Here is a 22830-nt window from a genome sequence, read left to right as displayed (position 1 = left end):
CACCACACCTGGTGTATTACAGCAAACGAACACAGCAGCCCATACTTACAGTCAGCATCTGCACACACGATGCAGGGGTTTTTTCCTCCAAGCTCTAATGTCACCCTTTTGAGGTTGCTTTTAGAAGCAGCTTCCTTGATCAGTTTTCCGACCTGTAGCATTGAGACACAAACAGGACGTGGGCTGTTTCCCCTGAAAGTCCTAACAAAGTGCATCAAGTGGGATGCTAACAAGAATAAAAGAGCCTAGCGGGTGGCTGAAGCAGGTACAAGTCAGGGACTTTATTAAATTATTAAATGCCTTGAATTTCCTACTGCTGCGATGGGCTGGGTTAAAAGCAGCCCCAGAATTAATGTCTGCGTTAGGCAGATCTGAAACGATGGGCAATGTGGGAGAGCTACAGGAACTGCACTCTGAAGCTACCTGCCACCCAGAGCTGCAGAACAAGGCATTTCCCACCCACTGCAAGGTAGTGAGCAGCACTGGTACTCACTGGAGCTCCAAGGATTATGTTTTATTTTTTAAAAATGAGGAATTAAACTTCTTCAAGTAGAATTTGACAACACGGTGATAAAAACTGACTGTTCCTATCTGCTACCACTCCCAAAACAGAAAGCCAAAGAGAGATTTTGACATTTGGAGAAACCCACATCTTTCCCTTAGTTCAGGCTGAGCTGCTTCATGCACGAGTGGCTGAGATATGTCCCTTCCTAGGCCACACCTGATGATGGCAACAGATAAACTCTGGCCAGCTTTGCTGCAGCGCTCTCTGCACAGGAGCCTGCTCTGATGATCTGGTGGAATTTATCTGGCCACAGGGAAGGATTAACTCTACTTCCAGATTTTAATCCAAATAATGTCAAACTAAGGGTATTTCACCTCTCCACCTCCCCCAGAAAAAAAGTGTTTTTCCCAAATTCTGACTATGCTATTTCTTTTTTTATACCACTAACACCAAACAGCAATTTATCTTCCCTTTTTATGAGATAGAATTCCTCACAAGAAGGGCATAAATCAAATGTTGGTATCACTAAGTAATTTTATTAGAGACAGTCTGCATTAAAACACTGTGGGAGTTTCAATTGTGAAGGCAGGTTCTTATTATTACCATTTTAAGTGTGACCTTATATTTGAATTTCTTCATTTTCTAACTGTTCTTTTTGTATCTTACCTTTGCATGTGGCAATTAACTTCCTTTCTGCCTAAAAATATTGTTGCCCTGCAGGGAAGCTGCGAGGCAGTAAAGCACGCAGCAGCTAGCTGGCAGTTCTAGCTCTGCATTTCTCGTGGCTTGCCTTTGTAACTCAAGCAGGACTCCTACACCAAGCAGTACAGACATCTCCAGTCACCCAGCAGCCCAGTCCCAGAGACACAAGAAAAAGTGATGCATCATGCTGCAGAGGAACACAGCTTCACAAGAGGTAGTGCTACAGACTAGCTGGCCAAAGAGGAGCAAGTTAACAGGCTGAGGGAAAGGAAGACATCTAGACGGGAAAACACTCGTGGAGTTTGTGATCAGCATTTCCAGGCTGGCCCCGAGCCCAAACTGGGGCTTAAAAACTAAGTCAAAATGTATTTTGAATTAGCTTCACTTCCTGGCTCAGAAACAGTAGCATTATGCTGCAAATGCTGCAGAGGTGCAGCTGAACTCACAGATGGGTGGAGGGGGAAGAAAACACTTTAAATTACACATGCATTAGCGAAGAATCTGTCTCCCTTGGTGTTTCCTGCACACCCATGGATTAGGAAGACAAGCACAGCTTCTATAGGAGTTTTTTGCCTATGGGCTCCAGCAGCTGAGGTTTTCCTTCTCTCCTAATCCACTGGATACTCCTTTTTCATTAAAAACCCAAACAGATCCATGTGGGCTGGATGAGTCTAATAAGCTCTATTGTTTTGACATAGCCAGCATCTAATCCTGGCTAAAAGTTTCTGATCTAGGATTTGGAGACCAGCGCGAATCTGAATAAGCTTCTAGATTAGAGCAACTATCAAGAGAGTAAAACCTCACTGTGAACTTTTACTTTATTGTGTTCTTGTTTGTTCCCATGATCTCTGTACAGAAACGGAGGCTTAACACACCTTCTCCTTTGGGATAAGCTAAGCAGCCAGTATAAGTACACAAAGCCACTAGATGGTACTGTTGTTAAATGCAACAGCTTTTGAGTGTTTCGTGAGTTACCTTTACTGACCAAGATACAATCTGAGGTAATTTGTCATAATTAAGCAATTCGATTACACTCTGAAATTATGAGGACAGGCATAAGAATGGATGAATTCAGCAAATGATTGACAAGAATAACGTTATTCAAGAAAATACAAGTGAGGAGACTATATCTGCCTCAGTTGTACCCACTGGTGTCAGCATTTCCATTCTTTGTATGCTGCCCCGTCTTCTGGGCGCACGTATAAGTTGCAAGGAAAAATCTAGAGCAGCAAGTGGAAAAACATTCATGTTTCTAAGCACGCTTTTGTCTGAGAATTTGCAGCACTTGTTACTGGAGACAAATTTATTTGCATGTCACAGCTGTGCTCAGTTCTATGGACTAGGCCAAGCCACATAGGCACGAAGAGGATGGCTGGAGGTGCCTGATACTGTAGAGGCCTCGCTTCCATCTCTCTCCCAAGCAAGGCAGCTGTAGCTATTTACATGGGAAAAAAATGGATAGAAGGTGCTTTACTGTGCAGGTCTCAAGAGAAGCTCAAATGTTAATCCCATCCACATCAGCAGAGGAAGCTGTGGGCACAGGGCCATGTTTTTATTTAAGTCCTAGTTCCTCAGTGGTAACTAAAGCCAAGGAAGAATTGTTCGGGGCCCTGACTGACATGTTTTCCAGTTGCACACGTTTGCAGGGCAGGATTAGTGGGCAATCTTGCCCAGAAGCTCCATCAGGTCGATGACATGATGTTAAATCCCTGCCAGCCTCTCCTGTAGACTCTCCTACCTGGTTTCAGAACATCTGCTGCTTACAGTTCTTAAGAAATGTGCCCGTTTGGCAAAATCCAGTTTACGGAGGTGGGACTTCCACTAGAGCAAGAATCAGTAGCAAAAGCAGAGAGACCTGACCGAGACAAATCCCAAACACTTCTGAGAAATCCTGTCACATGGAACGTGATGGAAAATAGAGCTGGTAACACAGAAATTACCAATATTTCATTGGTGCTGTCGTAGGAGAGAATGCAAAGAGAAAAAGAAACAGCAGGTGTTTTATGAGAAATCCATCACCTACCTTTGTTGATCCAGTAAAAGCAATTTTATCAATACTGTGATGGGTAGAAATAGCAGCTCCAGCTGTGGGGCCGTAGCCTGGCACAATGTTCACCACACCTGGAGGAAAACCCACCTAAAACAGAGGTTAAACACAGCTTTGTAGAGAGGGATTTTGAGAACTCTGAAGGATATCTGCACTCCTGAGAGCTGCAGTTCAGTTTTCAGGAAGCTTGAATTTGTATCACTGTATTCTTAAGGATGATGAGAAACCTTAAAAACAATCACAGTAACTCCTACAAAGCATTTCCCTTGCAAGCATTTCTACAGCATTTATAGGAAGGCTGTGCAAAACCCATCCACCTTTGTAGCCTCACACAAGATAAGTGAGCAAAATACCTTAGCACTTGAATAATCAACAGCATCACCTCATTTTACTAATCCCACTGAAATCAAGTTCAGGGCACCAACATACATTTCCCTATTAACATACAAAACACAGATACGCAAAAAAAAAACACATCTTTAATGTGCCTAGTGCATGATAAAGTAATTCAAGGTGCACGCAGCACTTAAAAACTGCAAGTTGCAGGGAAAGAGCCCATACTAGATACATTCCTGTTTTCCAGGCTCTCCAGTAACATAGCTGCGTGCTACCAGCTGGAGTAGATGTGGGTGAAAATAACAGCCATGCTTAGGAAATGCCAAGATTCAATACGAATTCTTGGAGGAGTCCCAGTTTAAAATCAAAAGAGAGCAAGTCTTTTGGCCAAACTTGGCCCTCAGCTACTGCCGTGCAGCTGGAGCCAAGGGGTAACTGCATGAAAGTTTGTTTTGAACAAAGGTTGACATTTGTGGTTCTTCAGAGGCTAGAGGGATTAAGAAGTCAGTAAAATCTCACTAGATGATGGGGGCTAATAAAACAGGAATACAAGAGCAGATGGTAATAGACTTATGCCAGTTTCCACCACATTTACAACCTAGATTAGCCAAGTAGTCATTCTGCCAAAAGAGACAAATGGCAAAACTTTAGATGAAATTCTAGTGCAAGAAAAAGTGTGGAACTTATTGGTCTGTTTTTTTTACTTCCTGAAATAAGAGTTTCAAGGATTATGTTCTTCTAGGCTAGCCCTTCCCTACTACTGACAGGCTGTTTTCCCTGAATTTACTAACAATGGAATTGCAAGATATTAAGCGTCCAATTCATTTCACGTGGCTTTTTAATAAAAGAATCTCAATTTATGCAGCTGCTCCTTTCTAATATGGAAACAAAATGGAAAAAAATGCTTATGTGCTACCTTGGAAAAATTACTTTCGTAATATATATATATTTTTTTAATAAATTAGACGGGCAGTCTGATTCTCCTATGGATGCACCAATGATAAATAAGAATTTGATAGAGCTTGCATCTTGGCTAATGAGTTTTCAGGAAAATGTTGCATGTCAAACCGTGCAAATAATGGTGTTTGGAGTCAGCAGCAAAGCCACAAAGAAGCAAAAAAAAAAAAAAATGTTTCAGGTCACCCTGAGGTAGATTTTTTTCTGTTTTTCAGCAAAAATAAAAGCCAAAATATTTTGGTTGGCCCAAAATTATTTCATTCAATGCAACATAGTTTTGCTTCTTTATTAACATCTTCTGCATCCTATCAAGAATTAAAAATGAAAAAGTTGAACTTATTGTTCTGAAAACCTGCAAGGAATTTAGCTAATTTTGGGTGGAGAAAGGGACATCTTCAAATAAAATTATTCTGCTGTAATTAAATTTCTGCCTTGAAGTGTAAACTAGCTGCAAGAAACAGACAGCTTGAATTTTCAGCTCAAAAAATTAATTGCACCAGAATGGAATGGTTCTTCTGGGGGAATGCTATACCTGCATTTGGGGAGCTGTATGGCAGAGTGAAAAGATCACTGGTGTGGCAGGTCATGATAAATGCACCCTATGGTCACTCACCTTGTGTAATCTTATTAAGTCAATTAGCTGTAGGAGGTACTTAAGTGGTAGTATTTTTTGCATTGCCTTTCCAGGCAGAGAAGCCCTAGGTGTCAATTTATTAGCACGCCCTTCTGCTTTCTCCCAGGCTAAGCCAAGAACAGATAGAATCATCCTCATTAGACTGAGCCTAACAAACAGACTTTTCCAGTTGAGAGGCAAAAGCATACCTCCAAAACCTTTAGTTTTTGCTCACAATTAGTCACATAATTACATATAAGAGGCTGACATTTTACTAACCAGTCCTGAAAGGTACTGTGCACCTCCCACCACCTCCATATGATGAATACCTGAGGATACCTCGGATCCCTACTGACAAGACCTAAAACAACATTTTGAACTCTCAGCCTACAATCTTCCCTCTGTGTCAGTATAGGAGTTGGCTTTAAAGGCCAGATGTAGCTAAATTGTTCTATAAGCCACATAAATATGAAGAATTGTTTCACATGGCACTCACTCTGTCTTAATTGAGTTATCCCACTTAAAAACGCTATGAACACAACACTTATCTATCACACTCATTGCCTAATAAAACTGAGCTGCAGTCTTTCCCTCATTTGGGAAAAGGGAAGACAGAACAGAGGAATAAAAGCAGCAATTCAAATCACAATCTTACTTATGATCTTAGAAGAACAGTCCGTAGACAGGCTGTTCAGATTGCCTTACCTCCTTAATCAGCGAGCCGATGTACAGCGATGTCAGAGGCGTTTGTTCAGCTGGTTTAATAACCAAAGTGTTTCCACAGCACAGTGCTGGTGCCATCTTCCACACAAGCATCAGCAATGGGAAGTTCCACTGCAAGAGCACAAGAGGTCAGTTGGATGAGGCACCTACTCACTTCCATGCAGCATTTTCCCCACCTTCAGGCAGCTCGTGGAGAAACCAGCAACTGGGACTATAGCCACGTAGAAAAGTGCTTACAATGCTGTGTTTGCATGGACTACAGAGTGCATCCTCCTCGACTCCCCCTGAGATCCCAAATATTGTTGGCAACGCTCAAGTTAATCCTTGAAGTTGACCAAACCTTTGCACGATGTGCCCTCATTCCTTACAGGAGTCTGATCACACTCTGTGTAGGGTTTTGGCTGTTCACAGAAACCATGCTGGAGGCAGCATTATGATGCATCGTTTTTGTACAGCATCCTTATGGGGAGAAACTGCTCAATGAAAGAAACTATTTTTTTCTGTGTCAGGTGTTGTCTGAATAGTTAGGAGTTACACAATATCATTAATTTCCAGTTTATAACCAGGAAACCAGTGGGTGTTCAGTCATGGAAATCCAGGGCAGCTCTTATTCTCCCTTCAAATTGTAAATAAATTGCTCCTTTCCAATTAGTTTTCTTTTTTGGAGTTAGGAACCAGTCCCCATCAGTTTCCTCTGTGCTAATCTCTTTCATGTTCATGGGTATTTGTAGATCTTGGAACCTAAGCAAGAAGTGGAAAATCTAGCTCACGCTGAATCTCAGGAAAGGTCATTTGGCAGCAGAAAGGATTTCTTCATTAAAAATAATTAATGCTACTTTAGGGATGATGGAAGCAGGCCAACAGCAAGGGGACTTCTTGTCAAGCCTCAAGCCACAGGCCTTCAGCTATCAACAAAGATGCCAAATATGTTAGGAATCCACAAATTCACACTTGCAAATAAATTAGCAGTGTAGCTTTTAAGAGATGAGTTCTGTTCTGACCCAGCAGCCCTGAGACAAAGTGGAATTCAGTCTAACGTGCTATTCTTCAGCTCATCTCTCCTTCTTTCCCAGGCCTGTTTCATTTCAGTGATCTTCTCCAAAGGCCAAATCCCACAATTTTTCCCATTTGACTTTTTCTCCTAAGCCTTTTTGAAGGTCTTAATTACACCTTCACTACTTTTCTACACTTTCAGAGTATGACATAACTCTACCAGGATCTTTCTGTTGCAGAATGGCTGGTGAAAGTAAGTTAGAAAAGGTCATCAGGGCTGCCTGATGACATCACTTTGGGATAAAGTTCAGGCATACGCTGCACTTTCTAAGAACTTCCCTTGCTAAGAAAGTTGGTTTAAATAAAGTCAAGCCACAAGAGGACTGTTAACTGGTCTAGGGAGACATGCAGAATAGTGGCAGAATCCCTTGATATCAAGGAGGAATACACACATCCACTGACTGTTCGTGTTAGAGATCAAACTGGAAAGAAAATAATTGAGAGGAGTTCTCTAAGTAAACTGGAAGCAGATGTGGTTCTGTTGACCCCAATCGTCCTTTTTGCAAACACTGTTGAACTTGAGACAAATTTGGTCTTTCTGTTATATTTATTGCTGATATAAGGTCGACCTGAAACAGTAAGAGTCCCACAATTTCCCCTTACAGTGGCCCTCCCAAACATCCTATATGCAGCCTTTTGAAGTCATCATTTCTGAAAGCACTGCCAAGTGCCAAAGGTAGCTGAAGGATGACAGGGAGATACCTTTTAACTGATGATAGTTAATCTCACAACACTGACGATCATCAGCAAGGAATCTGATGTTTTGATCTTATGTCACAAATTCTAGCTACTTACGATCAGTCACATTGCTGGTTCACCCAGGAAGGCTGTGCAGAAGTCACAAAGCCAAATGTCTGATAATTAGTACCAACCACCTCCCAATTTGCCTCACCCTCACAGGGCTAAGCAGACCGTACCACTTTATCACCAGGGATACAAGCTCAGTCCAGCTGAAGAAAAAGGCAAAATTTATCCAGATGTCTTTGGGAACCGGTCCAGACCTGGTATTCCCAGGGTCCAGAAAATCCCCAACCCCACATGTATCTCATTCAGCCTCTCCTATAACCTTATCCCAAGGGTCAAAATCTTCCATGGACTCTACTGATCTAAGTATCCAAAGAATCTTGGCACGCCACCATTTGCCTCACAGCCTGTAGGATACCATGTTCAAAGCATTTTACAACCATACAGGAACAGACTATGTCTCCCATGTAGCTGTAAAAGCCTTTCTAGCTGGCTGTTTAAACAGAGCGAGCAACACACACTAAAACTGGAGGCATTCCAAGAGCTAGCCACACTGTCCCCTCAGCAGAGAATGAGACCTCAAAGAAAAAAGAGAACTGTATCCAGTGAGATTTAATCGCAGGAAGCTCAGAGAACTGCCAGGGGTTGTTAATAATGGATATGATTTAAAACTCAAAACTATGCATCAGCTCTAGGCAGCGAGAAGCTAGCACATGTAATGACAAGATGGTTGTCCTAGCAGTGGAAGAGTCAGAGAGCTCTGACTGGTCTCTGGTGACTGCTGTCAGCCTTTGAGAGGAACAGAGCATCTGATTAGGAGACCCACCCTTCCATTGCAGAGGACTTTGCACTGCCAAGAGCAATTGGCATGGGGGTAAAACAAGAAACTACATCAGGCAACTGAAATGGGAGTTCCCTGCAGAACAGCTGTACTTAACTAGGAAGCAAATGGCTGCAGCAGAAGATGGGAAGCGCGCATGCACTGCTTCCATTTCCCAGAGAGATTCCGGGCACCATCACTGTTTCTTACCGGGGTTATAGCTCCACAAACACCCATTGGTTCATGCCTGGTGAAACAGACAAAGTTCTCATCTGCAAAACAGAAGAACAAAGGGGAAAAAAAAACAACAGTCAACATCCTTGCTTCTAGAGAAACAGTGTAAGATGACTGCACACAGGAAGGTTGGGGACAGAACCAAAACCACATTAGACAAACAAGCCTATATCTGTTCATCTTCACTCAAGCCTCTGGGATACCCCAGATGGCTGAAGACCTGTTTGAGAATTGGTCTTATGTTAGCTCAAAAGCCAAACACTGCTCGCATGCACAGTGGAGCCTTTTAAAACCAGCGGGTCAATTCCTTCTGCAGATTCCCTGTGTTGAGGCTTAGAGGAGAACAACTCCTTACTGCACTGAAGAACAAGCCCAAATTTCATTCAAATTGTATCTCATGAAAGAAGCAAAGCACTCGTCTCCCTGAGTGGGAAAGTTCTCAAACCTATTTTGCACAGGAATCACATTCATTGTTAAGAGGAATTGCATTTCTGGTAAGAAATCACACTAAAAAAAAAAAAAAAAAAAAAAAGAAGAAACTCTAGGAGTAAACTAATACCATTCATCTTAAAATACTACACTTTCCAAAAGGAAGTAGGAAGGACAGTGAGAAGGACATCTTCCTTACACATTCTTTTTTTGCATAAAATCTAGTTTCACTAGGAAGATCTGACAGAAAATGTGAATGTGAATTATAGTTCTTGAAAGTGATCTCCAATCAGAACCAATGACCAATATCCAGAACACAAAGCTTCACATTTCTCTGGACGAGGGTGACAGATCTCAGTTTGTATGACTGCCATCACTGACTTTAGACCCTTTGCTGACTGCACAGGCTGAACTAGTTTGGCCCTTCACGGCTCTTCCTCTGGCAACTAATTTTTGTGTGCGGTGCCCATCCTTTTCCTTCATACACCCTTGGGGATCACCTCTGCACAGGAACAAAACAAGCTCATTTTGAAAATATACTAAATAGCCTAAATGTTAAATCAAAATGCTTCTCTGTTAAAACGAACAAACAAAAACAACAACTAAAGAGCCCATCCATTATTTTCCAAAGATCCTTCCAGGCGTTCACTGTTCTCCTGTGAGTTTAATTCTCAAAACACGCCCACTTAAAATGCACCCTAAGATAGAAAGTGAACACCTTGTTTTGCAGGTTTTCAGAAGCAAATCTTTTCATGCATCTCCCTCCCAACCTGCCCCATGAAGCCTGATCCCTCCCCAGCTCTGACACTGGGTCTGAAGGAACTTACCCACTGGGATAGTTCTACCCTGGATTTTATCAGCCCATCCAGCATAATATCGAAGTGTCTTTATACAACCTTCCAGGTCGATGAAATAAGCCTGCAGAAAAGGTTTTCCTGTGTCCATTGTTTCCAGAGTCTGAAAAAAAATAAATTAAATGTACCATCAGACGCTTCCATATTTTTTCTTTATAAAAAAGCTTTCAGAAAAACTCTCAATTCTCTTTTGTCCTGTGCCACAGACATGGAGTTTCCTTCCCTTGCCTTGTATTTAAGGAACAATCTAGTTAATATAAGGTAGAACGGAGACAACTAGACCCAATAACCCTGATAGATGCACAAGCTGCTTTGTTCAGGGATTGCAATAAAGGCGCATCTTCTGGAAGACCCCAGAAGGCAGCTGTGGGTGGGATTCAGGCTGTGGTCTGGGCACCGCTCAGCAGTTACGCAAGTGTCACAGCTTCGCTGTATCTGACCCTCTTGACACAGATGTTCTGGATTCCAGATGGTGTCACTGAAATCAGCCTGACCCATTTTCCTTTTATTTGGAAATCTATTTTTTTCCTGCTCGTGGTCCTAAAAGCAACCTCTGAAAAGCCTCTTTTATCCACAGGATGATAGAAAACACATTTTGTAGAGATCTAGTAAAGTAACCTTCAGGCTCAGAACTGTGCTTAAGTGCAAGGGAGAAGTTACTTCGCTGAAGTTGCGCCGACGTTGAGCAGCTCTAAATGAAACCCAGTCTCAGCCCACGTCCTTCTCGTTGTTCTGGACATTAGCTGAGTGAAGGCTTTGTTCCCTACTCAGGTCATTAAATGGCACGTTGGTGGAAGTGGCCAGCACATCCATAAAGGAAGCACTATCCCTTGGTAGATTGAAACATCTTTGTTTATAAATGAAGTCATCCCCTGTCATCTTCCACAGGCATTAGGGCCCAAACAGCACTCAAACAGACGTTCCCCTTGGAATGGCTAGGATTGTTATCCACTGCGAACGTCTGCTAAAAGGACTGATTTTTATAAGTCATTGCTTAGCATGCAGCCAAGGCAGCTAGGGCTGGTTTTCTGCAGTGAGAATAACAATGCCAAACAAGCCCTCCCAGATCAGAAGGACAGCAGAAAGCTTGAAATAAGTGTCCTGGTTTATGGAAAAAGGAGGCTTCTTTGAAGTCGCATCAAAAAACGAGCAGAAAATGAACAGGGTGTATTCATGCACACATATACAGACACGCATTTCCTTTTATTTGCTGGCCAGAACTGCCTTCAGACCTGGAGCTTTTGCTTCTGTCCTGCTGAAACTGGAGACTGCCATGTGGTTCAGAGACAATGTGCTGGGGGAAAGAGGCTCAGCTCATGCAAGTACAGACTTGGGACAACAGCTCAGGAAGTTTTGCATAGAACAGCACTGAATGACGAGTGCCATAGTCCCCAAGATGAGCACAATGAAAGTACTGCATTGAACAGGTGTTGTATGGACAGACATCAGCTCAAAGCTGAGAGATAAAAAGATCTGTGGGCACTATTTGAAAGATATACACGTCCCACACAGCCTAAAGGCCTCTGCCAACCACAGCATATTTTAATTCAGGTCCTACTCTCCTTATTCTGCACGAGAAGGATTCCTGGAGGACAGGATGAGGAACCATTAGCAATAGTTCTTCAGCGCAGAAGTCCAAGTTAATGCAGCTTCACAGCTATAAAGAGATTTTCCTGAGCCAGGACGTTCAGTGGGGAAAGCACCAGTTCCCACTTATACACATTTCAATCTTTGGATGACATCCAACAAGGGAAAGATTCTTTTCCCAGCCCCCCATTTTAGGGGAAGCAATTCGAAAATTTGAAAAGAAGTCAAACTGGCCTTGCATTTTTATAATAAAGAAGGACCAAGGCAGGTTTGTTTGTTTTTTTAATATGTAAATATTTCCTAACCTGGTAGACACATGAACACTGATGACTGTTAAACCAAGAATTAATATGTTTATTGCTTTAAAAATGTAAGTACTGACATCTGCAATCACTTCGGGAACTAGCCAAGGTTTTGGAGAACTCAAGTACGGAGAGCTAACAGCCTTCTTCTAAGACCCCCAAAATCCTCCTGCAGAAAGAGGAGGATAAGCCATGACTCCTGCCTGGATTCATATAGGGAGAATGAAAAAGAAATCAGGGAGTGCATCCAGTTCCAGAAAATGCATATAGAGTCAGAGCTCTAATCAGACCAAGGAGAGAAAGCTTGGGCCCATGCCACTGTTGTTTCTGAGTGGGAGACAGTGTCACTGATCTTCACCCTAGACTCAAAGGACAGGGCCAAATCCCCTACTCCTCTGTGGAAGAGGAGAAATAGGAGCTAGGTCAGGTCTGAAACTATGGTTCCCTTTCAGAGGCACTGAAATCTAAAATACAGGACTGGAATAACAAAGCCCAGGGTAACACAAGGACAGATTAGTCCAGGAAGGATTTATGGATGTGACTGCAGGTATTGAAAAAGCTGCCTGGCCTTCCCAGGTGTACCAGACAGAGACTGGAACAGGCAGCCTAAGACAGCAATGAGCACAGGAAAATGAGAAACTAGAAGGTGGGACCTCTCTGCGGGCTTCCTTCTTTCTTGGAAGTCCTTAGGAGTAGCGTGACATGAGATATGGATGCAGCAAAACCGGAGGAATGGAGCTGAGTTGCAGGCACTGCTGGTTTGTTATTGCTCAGTCACAGTACTTACTGCCAGGATGACTCTGTCTCGCTCCAGAAGATCAGCCAGCTTGTGTAGGAGCCGTCCTCTGCTCAAGGCATCCATCTGTCTCCACTGAGACCCCCTCTGGAACGCTGCCTTCGCTGCTTCCACTGCGTTATCCACATCAGGCTGCAGCAGCCACACAAAGAAAATGTGAGATTACAAGTAAGGAACTGAACAACAGTACTGAGACCCCAGCAGGCCTCTTCCTACAGGACGGGGTGGTGGCAAAACCCAAGTCATTTGACAAGACCATCTTCATTTCACTCCTGGATTTGGACCCAAGCCTGCAAGCCATTCTAGGTTTGCTCTAGGTTGATAAACAACATTGAGGTCAAAGGATCAAAAGGGTTTTTCAGGGGTAATTTTATGCAACTGGCTTGTTTATAAAATAATCCAGAATCATGTTCCCGCTGACACAGGATGTAAATGACATCAGGGGAGAACAGAAAAATGAGATCCCAATTCTGTTCCCATTGGGGCTTCCCTAAGCATGACAGGCTGCTGGCCTCCAGAAATCAGCCTACTCTAAACAAATGCAGGAAGGAAAGTCCCACCCCGAGAGACCACAGTTTTATCCAGGGGAGCAACCAGAGCTCAGCTCCCACTATTCAGTCCCACTTGAGCCCAGGCCAGCAACAGTTAACGCACCAAAAAAGCTCCCTTCAATCCTAGGTTGCACTTCAAGAACATTTCTACCAGATGGGACGGGGTTTGTGTTGTTCCGTGCTTCGACAAAGCCTTTTCACCTACACAGACTTTGTGTCACTCGCTCAAATGCTTTACTCATGCTGGCCCAAATCTAACTGTTTACATAAGTTGCTACTCAGGAGGGCAGCAAATTCCCTCTCTTCCCACATCACCACCGCCCCCAGAGAAACTTCGTGCATTTGCTCTGGCTACAGTGTGCCCCAGACTCCTCCCTTCTCCCCTCCACTAGCATACGTTGATTAAAGAGAGTGGAGCCAAGGGCAACCTCCCGACTCAATGAAGTCAACGGGAACACTGCCATGAACATCCACGGGGCCAAGACTGTACCCCGAGCATACATAAAAGCATAGTTCACCCTGTCTTTGGTCAGATTCCTGCTCTACGTAATGTCTGGCACGCCCAAGCCTCCCTTCAGCTGGTGGAGGAGTCCTTACACCCCACCACAATGTGGCTAAAGGGAGGTGGGAAAGGAGGGAGGGCTTCAGGCCTTCATCGTCCTTCCAAGGAGAGCAGCTGGTGAAGGGCTAAGTCTTATCTCAAGTCTTACCTAGAGAGACTGGATCCAGTTACAGGGTAATGCTTTGCTCTGATCCAACAAGCGTTGGCCATCCTGCCCTCATAAGGCTGTTGTGTTCAACCAGGAGAAGTGTTATGGAGAGAAACCTCTTCCAAGACAGGTTCAGAGAGAAAACGGCAAGCAAGCACCCTCTGAAACATCACCTTACACTGAATTTGTCTCTTTACATGATTGCACAGCTTTAAAGCAGCCTGACATGCATTGCCAGGAGAACTCCACCCTTTCAGAAGGGCACTGATGGGGAAACCATTACAAGAAATTTGTGTTGTTACAGGGTTAAGAGTGGCTCTGGCCAAGCAAGCAGCCCCTGCACACAGGGGCTATGGAGATGCTGCCGCATGCCTCTTTCCCCTAAAGCACTGTTTTGGTTTTTGTAATGTTGTACTGAAAAAAAATGAACAAAGGCTGTTGCTTTTGTTCTTTTCCTGCAGAGATTACTACTGGACACAGCTGTAATTTCAGATGCATGGCAAAAGGTGCCTTTTACAGATAGAAGTGTCCTAGTGTTACTGTCCAGAAGCTCTGAGGTGAATATTAGTCAAAGCTGTATTCATTCTTGTCCCTTTTCTTGGGCACATAGAGCATGTATGACAGCTCACAGGCTGCGGTCGCTGTCACACAAGCAAAAAAAGTTCTTCCAAAACACCCTCAGGGGCAGCACCACCAAGCGAGATCCTGTGAGCCTGCAGTGTCTCTATAGGCCCGAGACCAGCAAAAACAAGGAAATTCTCCAGGAAGGCTGCAGTGCTGTTCTTAATCCATCCTGTTATGACTTGGCATTAGGGGAGTCTGAATGGTGTGCTCACCACGGGCATGTTGCAATCAGTAAGCACAAGGTGTGACAGAGACCTACAGCTGTCAAGGTGCCAAGGGCACCGTGGTGTGTGAAGCCACGAGGAGGAGGTCTGTGCATCCTGGTGCTCAGTTCTGATCTACACAGGTTTATTATTACATAAAAAGCTCCACTAAGAGGATATTCAGATTGCAAAGTCAAGCAATTGGCGTTGAGAAACGCCTGTGAGCCTTCATACCCACCCTGGGTGTTTGCACTATGATACAAGCCCCAGTTACACAACCGCATGCCATTTTCCCCTGAACAAACTCAGGATTTCTTTGTTCTAAGCTAACATCCTCCACCTTCCTCCTCTAGCTCAAGTCCTGCTCATCACTGCTCCACTTCTACCCTCTCCCTTCTTCTTTTCTGCCTCAGCACAAGGGAAACCATCACCCCAGTGGCTCAGAAAGAAGGGAAAATAGGGAAGACACCTGCAGGAAAAGCCTTGCTCTGCTTCAGGCTCAGTGTAGACAACGTGCTTCAGTACAGACACATGCCAGGGGTAGAGCACACCCCGTGGAGACTGTTTTACCTGCACTGAATTACTAACTTCTGGAAAAATCCCATTGTGCACATCCTTGGAAAAGCACTTTTCTGACACAGGGCACGACCACGCCACAGTTCCTCAATTAGGAGATGCCCAGAGCTGAGCTGCTCCCCTGCAAGCCCTCTGCAAACAGCCTACACTCTGCAGCTGGCTGAAACTTGGATTCAGAAGTAATGCAGACTGCAACTTCACAGCCCTCGGTGTCCAAAAGCGTCGTGTTGGGTGCTGTGAGCCTGCTGTAGGGAACAATATTCCTGCAGGCTCTTACCTTTGTGACTGTACCTGGAAGCCATCAGGACACTGAGCCCTTGTTTAGGAGGCAGAGAGCCTCCCAGCACCCAGCAGAAGCTTTTGCCATTTTATTTTTAGTGCTTATTTTCCACCCGAGACTTCCCTTCATCCCCCAACCATCCCACCAAGAGCAATTCCGTCTTAAGTTTTGTAACTGAAAGACAAACAAAACCTTTGCTCCTAGTCGTATAAACCGTTGGCCAAGTTTCAGCACCAGACTCGATTGTCATCATTGAAACGTTGGCTGCCAAATTCCCACCCCTCACATGCAGCCGAAGCAAAACAAACCCTGCACGGCCAGGGAGGGGCAGGTTTCTGTGCAGGGTTGGGGAAGTGGAGCCCTGCTCCCTGCCTGCACTGAGGGCAGGGCCAAACCTGGCACAGCTGGGGCCAGAGGCAGAACCAGGGCTTGCCATGGGACTGCCCAGCACAGCAGCTCACAGGGACAAGCCACTGAGAGGCACCAACCATGACCCACTATTCCCTGTACTAACAGGGAACTTCATCCCCAATGGGCTACAGTCACAGATTTAGGATGGGGATGATCAACCAGGGCAAATGAAGTCTCAGGGACTCTGCCCAGAGGGTGGTGGGACATGGCTACGTGTCGCCAGGAGCCCAACAGCCAGCCTGGGCACTTCTCAGCCCAGCTCTGCCTTCCACCTCACCTCCATCCAGGTCTAACCTCTCCCAGTCCCTCACACAAGCCTACTTGGAGGAAAATTAGTCAGTTTGTGTGAGGCAAAGAGGCTTTCAGCACCTAAACTGCATTTAGCCCACAATTATTCTGTGCACCATGGGCAGAGGGCCCCACTGACCAGTCTCAAGGCAAGGTTTTTCAACAGCTCCCCTACAAACATAAAAAGCTATCCTTGAATTCACTGACCTCTTATTTCTGCATAAGAGTTTTCTTTCACCAAGTCTCTAAGAACAGGTTTGAAACACTCATGTAATGCTCTGTAACTGCTTGAGGAGGCACTCAGTTCAGGGAACAATAGCAGTGTCATGATTTCTAGCTAGTAAAAATGCAGCTGCATCAGAGTTAGCTTCAGCTCCACTGTTTATATGCCACTGCAGTTAACATTTAACTGGGTAGAACACAACTATTATGTGTTGTTTTCTCCTGTTAAGTTCCACCTCCATGTATAGTCGCCCCACGGATGCACAGATCCACCGTGGTAACAGGGCTCTGAGGCTGCCTTAGTGCCATCCAGAGAGCTACCTCGTGCACCACCTGCAGGGAGGCTGCAGACTTGCATTCCCAATTAAGTTTGCTCCCATCTCCAGGAAGGCCAGGCTGTGTTGACCCAAAAGCCACACAGCACAGGCAGCGCACGCTGCCTGCCACTTACTGCCCACAGCAGGGATGAGCCACAGGCATGGTAGAGCTGGGAAGCTGTGAATCACCCTCCCGTGACAGACTGTCAGGAGCAAGCTCTTGGGCCAGCTCTCCCCCGCTGAGCAGGGCATGGCACGTGTGTGATGAGTTGTCCTGGACAGTGTCATATTTGACTGTTCCTTACCTCAGACTGTTACCAAATCCAAGCAGTTATGCCCCAGGCAACTGTGCAGTGCCCCGAGACCAGGGACTTCTGAAGAACTTCAGAAACACTGGTTTGGTTTCAAATGGCAGATGCCATGTTTGTACAAGAGGGCAGAACTCACAATACCAGTTGGAAAAGCAAGCACTGCTCACTTTCTGTGGGAGATTTCTCTGTGCTGATGCATGCCTGACGTCAAGTTCTCCCAAACAGCTTATCTCTTGTTTCTTTTTTTAAAAAAGGTGAGCTCCAGTTCAGGGTCTCCAACAGGCTGCCATGCAGCTTGCATTATAAACCACTCCCAAGATGATGCTGAAGCTCTGTCAGGGATGTACATACACTGTCATTGCTATTTCCTCAGCATGGCTGCTTCTTCCCAGCTCTATAAAGCCAGAATGATGCTGAGTCTCATTCCTCTGACCATGTCAGCAGACAGTTCCTATCAGGGAAAGTGACTCAGCTGAGCTGCAGAGGACTGATCCCACCCAGCCCATGTAATCCTCAGGCAGCACATCCAGCATCCCAGGCCTCCAGCTTGCAGCCTGGCTGGCCACACGTCAGTGTTAAGAGCCAGCTTTTCCTCTAGGTATTTTTCTAAGACAGCAAGTCCCCTGGAAACTCCATCTTTTGCACTGCTTTTCCAGTAACACCTACCTTGTCTCCTTCCTCAATGTCACAGATTTTCTCCAACGTCGAAGGGTTATAGGTGGGGAACTTCTTTCCGCTTGTAGACTCGTGCCATTCATTGTTAATAAATATCTGAAGAGAGAGCAAGGGGAGTGGGACAGGTGGGAAAATGAAAACACTGAGGCAGACAATAGGAAAAACAAAGAAATCCCACAAGTGTTCCTCAAAGGTCCTGAGGCTCTTTGGTTTCCATTGATGGCATGTTCAGTCTCTCCCAGTGAGACTGTTTGTGACACAGACAGCATTTATCCAAACTAGAACCTGAGCCAGGGAACAGACGAGAAAGCCTTCATGCACCCAGTTAGCTTTGAGCAAAAGGAGGACAGAGGATGGGGCCCACACAGTGCAATGCCATAATTTGGCAATGAGAAACAGACAGTTTGAAATCCATTTCCATGGGAACAGCAAGTAGACACCAAGAGAAACCCATATGGTTCAGGCAAAAGGAACCCCTCATCGCATGCTACAAACAAAACACCAGCATTCGATGTTACTTGGTTATTAGTGCCCTGCCCTGGGCTACTTCCAGGACTCTGCCCTCACGGAGGGCACGGGGTAGGAACAGGCTCGGTTCTACCCCGCTATGCCTCGTCACAGGATGCACCGAGCCTCCCACGTCACTTGGAGTCGTCTGTGACAAGATTTAAGTGTTTCAAAATATTGCATTTCCAGAGCAAGAACAAACAGTCCCAGTGTTGCGTAACCCAAAATGCATTAAATACTGGAGTGTTGTTACACGCTGTAAACAGAGCGTGGATACCTATATACAATTAATTGATTCCGCATGCATCTCATCCACGCTGATCTAACTTGGCAGTGTTATGTTTTATAAATAAAGATACTTTTCAAGTAAGATTAGATGAAGTAATCTTTATTAGTAGCCTGTTAGTGGCTATAAGCTAGTACTTTTACTTGGAAGCCTTCCACATTTGCAATCTTGTTTATGAGTCCCTACACACGACCAGGAGATTAATGTTGCGTCCCTTACATTCAGAATTCCCACTGCTTTGGGTCATTTTTCCCCCCTTGGGCAGCTTCTTTTTCCTCCCCTGAAAGGAGTTTCTCCCAAACTATTTGTGCAGAAAGCATCCAAGACATAACTGGCACAGATGCTGCGCTTCTGGGCCCACCTGTTTCATACAGGCCTCAGAGAAGAAAATTCCACCAAAAAGAGGCTGCCAAGTGAAGTCAATGTCAGAAATACTAATTAACCTTGAACTAGTGCTCCCAAACTACCTCTAGTATTCAAGTGCTGCATTTTATTTTTAAAAAATAAATGTTTTGCACTTCAGTTTTCACTGTTTCACTAGCAAAGTCACATTTTAAGTAAGAGATGGCAAGAGCTGTAAAGTTACAGTCTGATACGTACTCAAACTAAGGACAGGGGAAGATGCTGTTATTCCTCTGCATTAAACATTAATTCTATGTGGAGGAATTAAGATCAGAAAGCAGCATTCCTATAAGCTATAGGACACAAGTGCATTGGGATCAGACCCTTTAAAACACAACATATATGCTGGCACTGTTCTGGGAATCATGCCACAAGCCTGAGGTTTTGGTGCCAGGAGCTAAAATCAAACAGAAGAGCGTATCGGCTGTTCACGCTTCCCACCCCAACCCCGGGACATGAGATTATGGACAAATCACTTCCATCACACACCCAGGACAAGCACTAAGCTGCTCTGCGAGTGGGATCTTTGCTGGTAATCTTCCTTCCCTCTCCCCCAGCCCAGTAACTGGTGGAACCGAAAATAAAATCTTTGCTAAGCAAGGAAGCGTGCCGTCAGCTGTAAACATCTGGTGAGACTCAAAGGAGCTTGTCGAAAACCCCTCGCAGTTTTATGAAAACTGACTGCTGCTCGTTACTTTCTCATATGCACCGGGAGCATCAGATCAGATGTCAAATTCACACTTTTAATTAATGTTGGTTTCCACTATTAAGTGACTACCTTGATGCCTTCGGTGCACAGAGCCTCCTGCAAAAACTTTGGAGAATTAAGAAAACGCGTGTTTTAAAGCATACACGGCTGCAGGATTGGATCCCAAAGGAGTATTTAAAAGCCTTCACTACAATAAAAATAACACAAAACAGAACATTTGTATGTTTAAGAAGAACCCTAATGGCCGTGTCCATTTCTGACATGGGAAAGAGCTGTTTGTGCAGCATTACGCCACTCGACAATCAGCGGCCGCAGATCCAATTTGCCGCTAAGTGATAAGTTTATCTTAAAAAAAAAAAAAGTAGGTAAATTCAGGATGTTAAAAATAACAATTAGTGGTAATCACTTGGACTAGATTAATCTGTTCCAGTATTTTGAATGGCTAATTCAAAATCAACACCTTGCTGGATAAGCTATTGCTGTTTACTCCCTCCCGCTGCAAGACAATAAACATAGTTTTGCTTTATTTTTTTTCAATTATTTAGCACAGAAATGTAACTAATTAATACACTCCTTCAGCCCTTTTAGTCTCTGATGGTTCACACGAAGGCAGGCAGGGCTGCCAGCAGTGTCACAAGCCGGGATGTTTGTTCCACCACACCAGACCATGGCCAGGCTGTGGCAGAGCGACAGCGGCGTGAGGCAGCACGGATCTGTGGCGTGGAGCTGAGCCTCGCTGCAAAACCAACACCACCTCTGAAGGACGGAGTGACCAAACTGAGGAGCCCTCGGTTAAGCGTGAGGGGTGGCAGATAACAGCAGCAGGAGGCTGAGAGGCACGGGTTGGCACGGGTTCACCATCCCGGTGCTTTTATCCCGCTTGGAGGCCATGCAGGAGCTCTGTTGGGACAGCAGGCAGGCAGCAAGATGTGTGTGGACAAAAATTCACCCTACAGAGCTGCCGGGTGGCCCCAATTCCACGTTAGAGTCCTCTCAGAAGCCTCCTTTGGGCACCAACCCTCCTGTGCCTCACACGGGGCCAATCCCACCTCAGGGCAGCCTTGCAGGAGCCCCGTGCAAGCAGCCCCCTGACACATAACCCCATCTCAGCCCTGCCTGACCTCACTCCAGCCAAATCGGGTTTTCTGAGCAGCAAAATAAGTAAATTTAAGCAAAGGCAGCAGTATAAGTAAAGGCGTTACGGGCTGGTTCTGCAAACACTGCGCAGGGGAAAATGGCCGTCACAGTGAGATGCCACAGCCGGGCACGGGGCCTGTCACTGATCAGTGCCAGCCACACAGTGAGGGGCAGGGATGCTCATGGGCACCCAGAGCAGCTCTTCATATATTGTTAAAAAAAATCAGTTGGATTTTCTCAGGCTTTATGGATCATGGCAACTGCAGCTCACCTGGGAGCAGCCATCCACTTGCTCTAGCAACTCAACCACCCGTCCATCCCCATTAACCCACTACCTAGCACAGCACAGGAGACCACACAAATAAATAAAACTCCCTCTGAAGGGATAACAATTTTTTTAAAGAAAAAAAAGCACCTCACCGACAGCACCTCGCCGACACCCCAACTCCACCAAGCCTCACGCAACACCCCAACAACCCCCCACCGCCTCAAAACCTCCCCCTCCCGAGCTCACCTTGGTGTACTTCACCTCCAGGCTCCGCAGGGGCCGCGGCAGCGGCGGTGCCCTCCTGTCGGGCTGCCCGTTCTCCACAGCGCCGTTGAGCGCGGCCATGGCCGCCCCGTCGAGCCCCCGCCGCCCTTCTGCCGCTGACAGCCCGCGGAGCCGCCTTAAGAGCGGCGCGCGCCAGGCGCGGGGCGCCGCCGCCCGCTCCCATTGGCCGCCGCCCGCCCCTAAGCCCCGCCCCCCTCCCCCGTAGGCCCCGCCCCTCCGTGCCGGCCCTCAGGTAACGGGCGGCGCCGCCCCGCCGAGGCGCCCCGGCCGGAGAGGGGTCGGGGGGCGGCAGCGAGGGGGGCTCGCAGCGCGGTGTGAGGGGTGGGAGACCCTCAAACTGAGGGGATTCAGCCCGGAGGCGCCCTGAGGGTGAAGCTGAGGGTGGTGGGGAGCGCCCTGCTCCGTCTCGGGGCTGGTGGGCGCCCACAACCCTCGTGGCGGTGGGGTCGGTGAGGAAGATGCTCTGTCAGGAAGCCCCGGAGGACATGGAAGTTGTCTGAAGTGACAGGGCTCGGCTCCGCGCCCAAGCAAGCTCTCTGCGTATTGCCTAACTCCGTTCTGAATAAAATATGTGTAAGGCTCCGCCGGCTGGGGGCCAGGAGGCGAGGAGCACCCTGAACGCCCCCACACACATGGAAGATAATGCGACATATTTTCCATATAACACGTGGCGAGGTGCCAGCAGTTATCTTACAAAATGTTTCGCAGGATCTGTAATCCCCAGCAATAGTCAGCACTTTGCTGTTAAAAGGCTCCAAAATACTCAGCGCTTCCATCGGCAGATCGCCCGTGATATCACCGTGGCGTGAGGGCTGGTGCTGATTCAGAAGGGAAAGTACCACCGGGGAAGCAAACCCCGCTTCCTGCAGCTCGTGGGGTGTTCTCGGAGGTCCCCGCTCCAAGTGGAAACCTCTCAGACGACGAGGAGACATTTCTGCACAGAAAGAGCCGTCAGGCGTTGGGACAGGTCGCCCAGGGAGGTGGTGGAGTCCCTGTCCCTGGGGGTGTTCAAGGAGAGGTTGGACGTGGTGCTTGGGGACATGGTTTGGTGGTGACATTGGTGGTAGGGGGACAATTGGACCAGATGATCGTGAAGCTCTTTTCCAACCTTAATAATTCTGTGATTCTATGATAAGAGCTGTCAGTAAGGCAGGGGACCTTTCTTCCTTAATACCTTTACCACACAAATCACTAACACAATTTCTGTTGAACCATTAACTAGAGGAGGACCCATCCTGCCTCGCAGTAGTAAGGTCACATTTTCTCTTCAGATGAGAAAGTGCTTCGGTTATGAATAAATTTGTGGAAATATCCTTGTATTCAATGGTGAAATCAAGAGATAATTCTTAGAAAATAAGGGGTTGCA

The 22830-nt window shown here is 46.0% G+C and overlaps 1 protein-coding gene across 1 annotated transcript in view; it reads right to left on the bottom strand.

Annotated features, from left to right (window-relative positions):
• ALDH1A3 (aldehyde dehydrogenase 1 family member A3) overlaps window positions 1-21539 on the bottom strand; it is a 34586-nt gene extending 13047 nt beyond the window's left edge. The window contains exons 1-8 of the mRNA XM_032195061.1: window positions 21426-21539; window positions 17862-17966; window positions 12694-12834; window positions 9991-10120; window positions 8711-8772; window positions 5866-5994; window positions 3231-3344; window positions 50-152 (exon numbers count right to left, since the gene is read on the bottom strand). Coding sequence (XP_032050952.1) covers window positions 50-152; window positions 3231-3344; window positions 5866-5994; window positions 8711-8772; window positions 9991-10120; window positions 12694-12834; window positions 17862-17966; window positions 21426-21524 — 883 coding nt within the window. The 5' untranslated portion in view covers window positions 21525-21539. The remainder of the gene's footprint in view (window positions 1-49; window positions 153-3230; window positions 3345-5865; window positions 5995-8710; window positions 8773-9990; window positions 10121-12693; window positions 12835-17861; window positions 17967-21425) is intronic.
• Window positions 21540-22830: the final 1291 nt, after the last annotated feature.

This window comes from Aythya fuligula, chromosome 11 (genome assembly GCF_009819795.1).
Source record: "Aythya fuligula isolate bAytFul2 chromosome 11, bAytFul2.pri, whole genome shotgun sequence".
NCBI lineage: Eukaryota > Metazoa > Chordata > Aves > Anseriformes > Anatidae > Aythya > Aythya fuligula.
The sequence above is the reverse complement of the archived record's forward strand: the minus strand, read 5'-3'. Positions and strand labels throughout refer to the sequence as shown.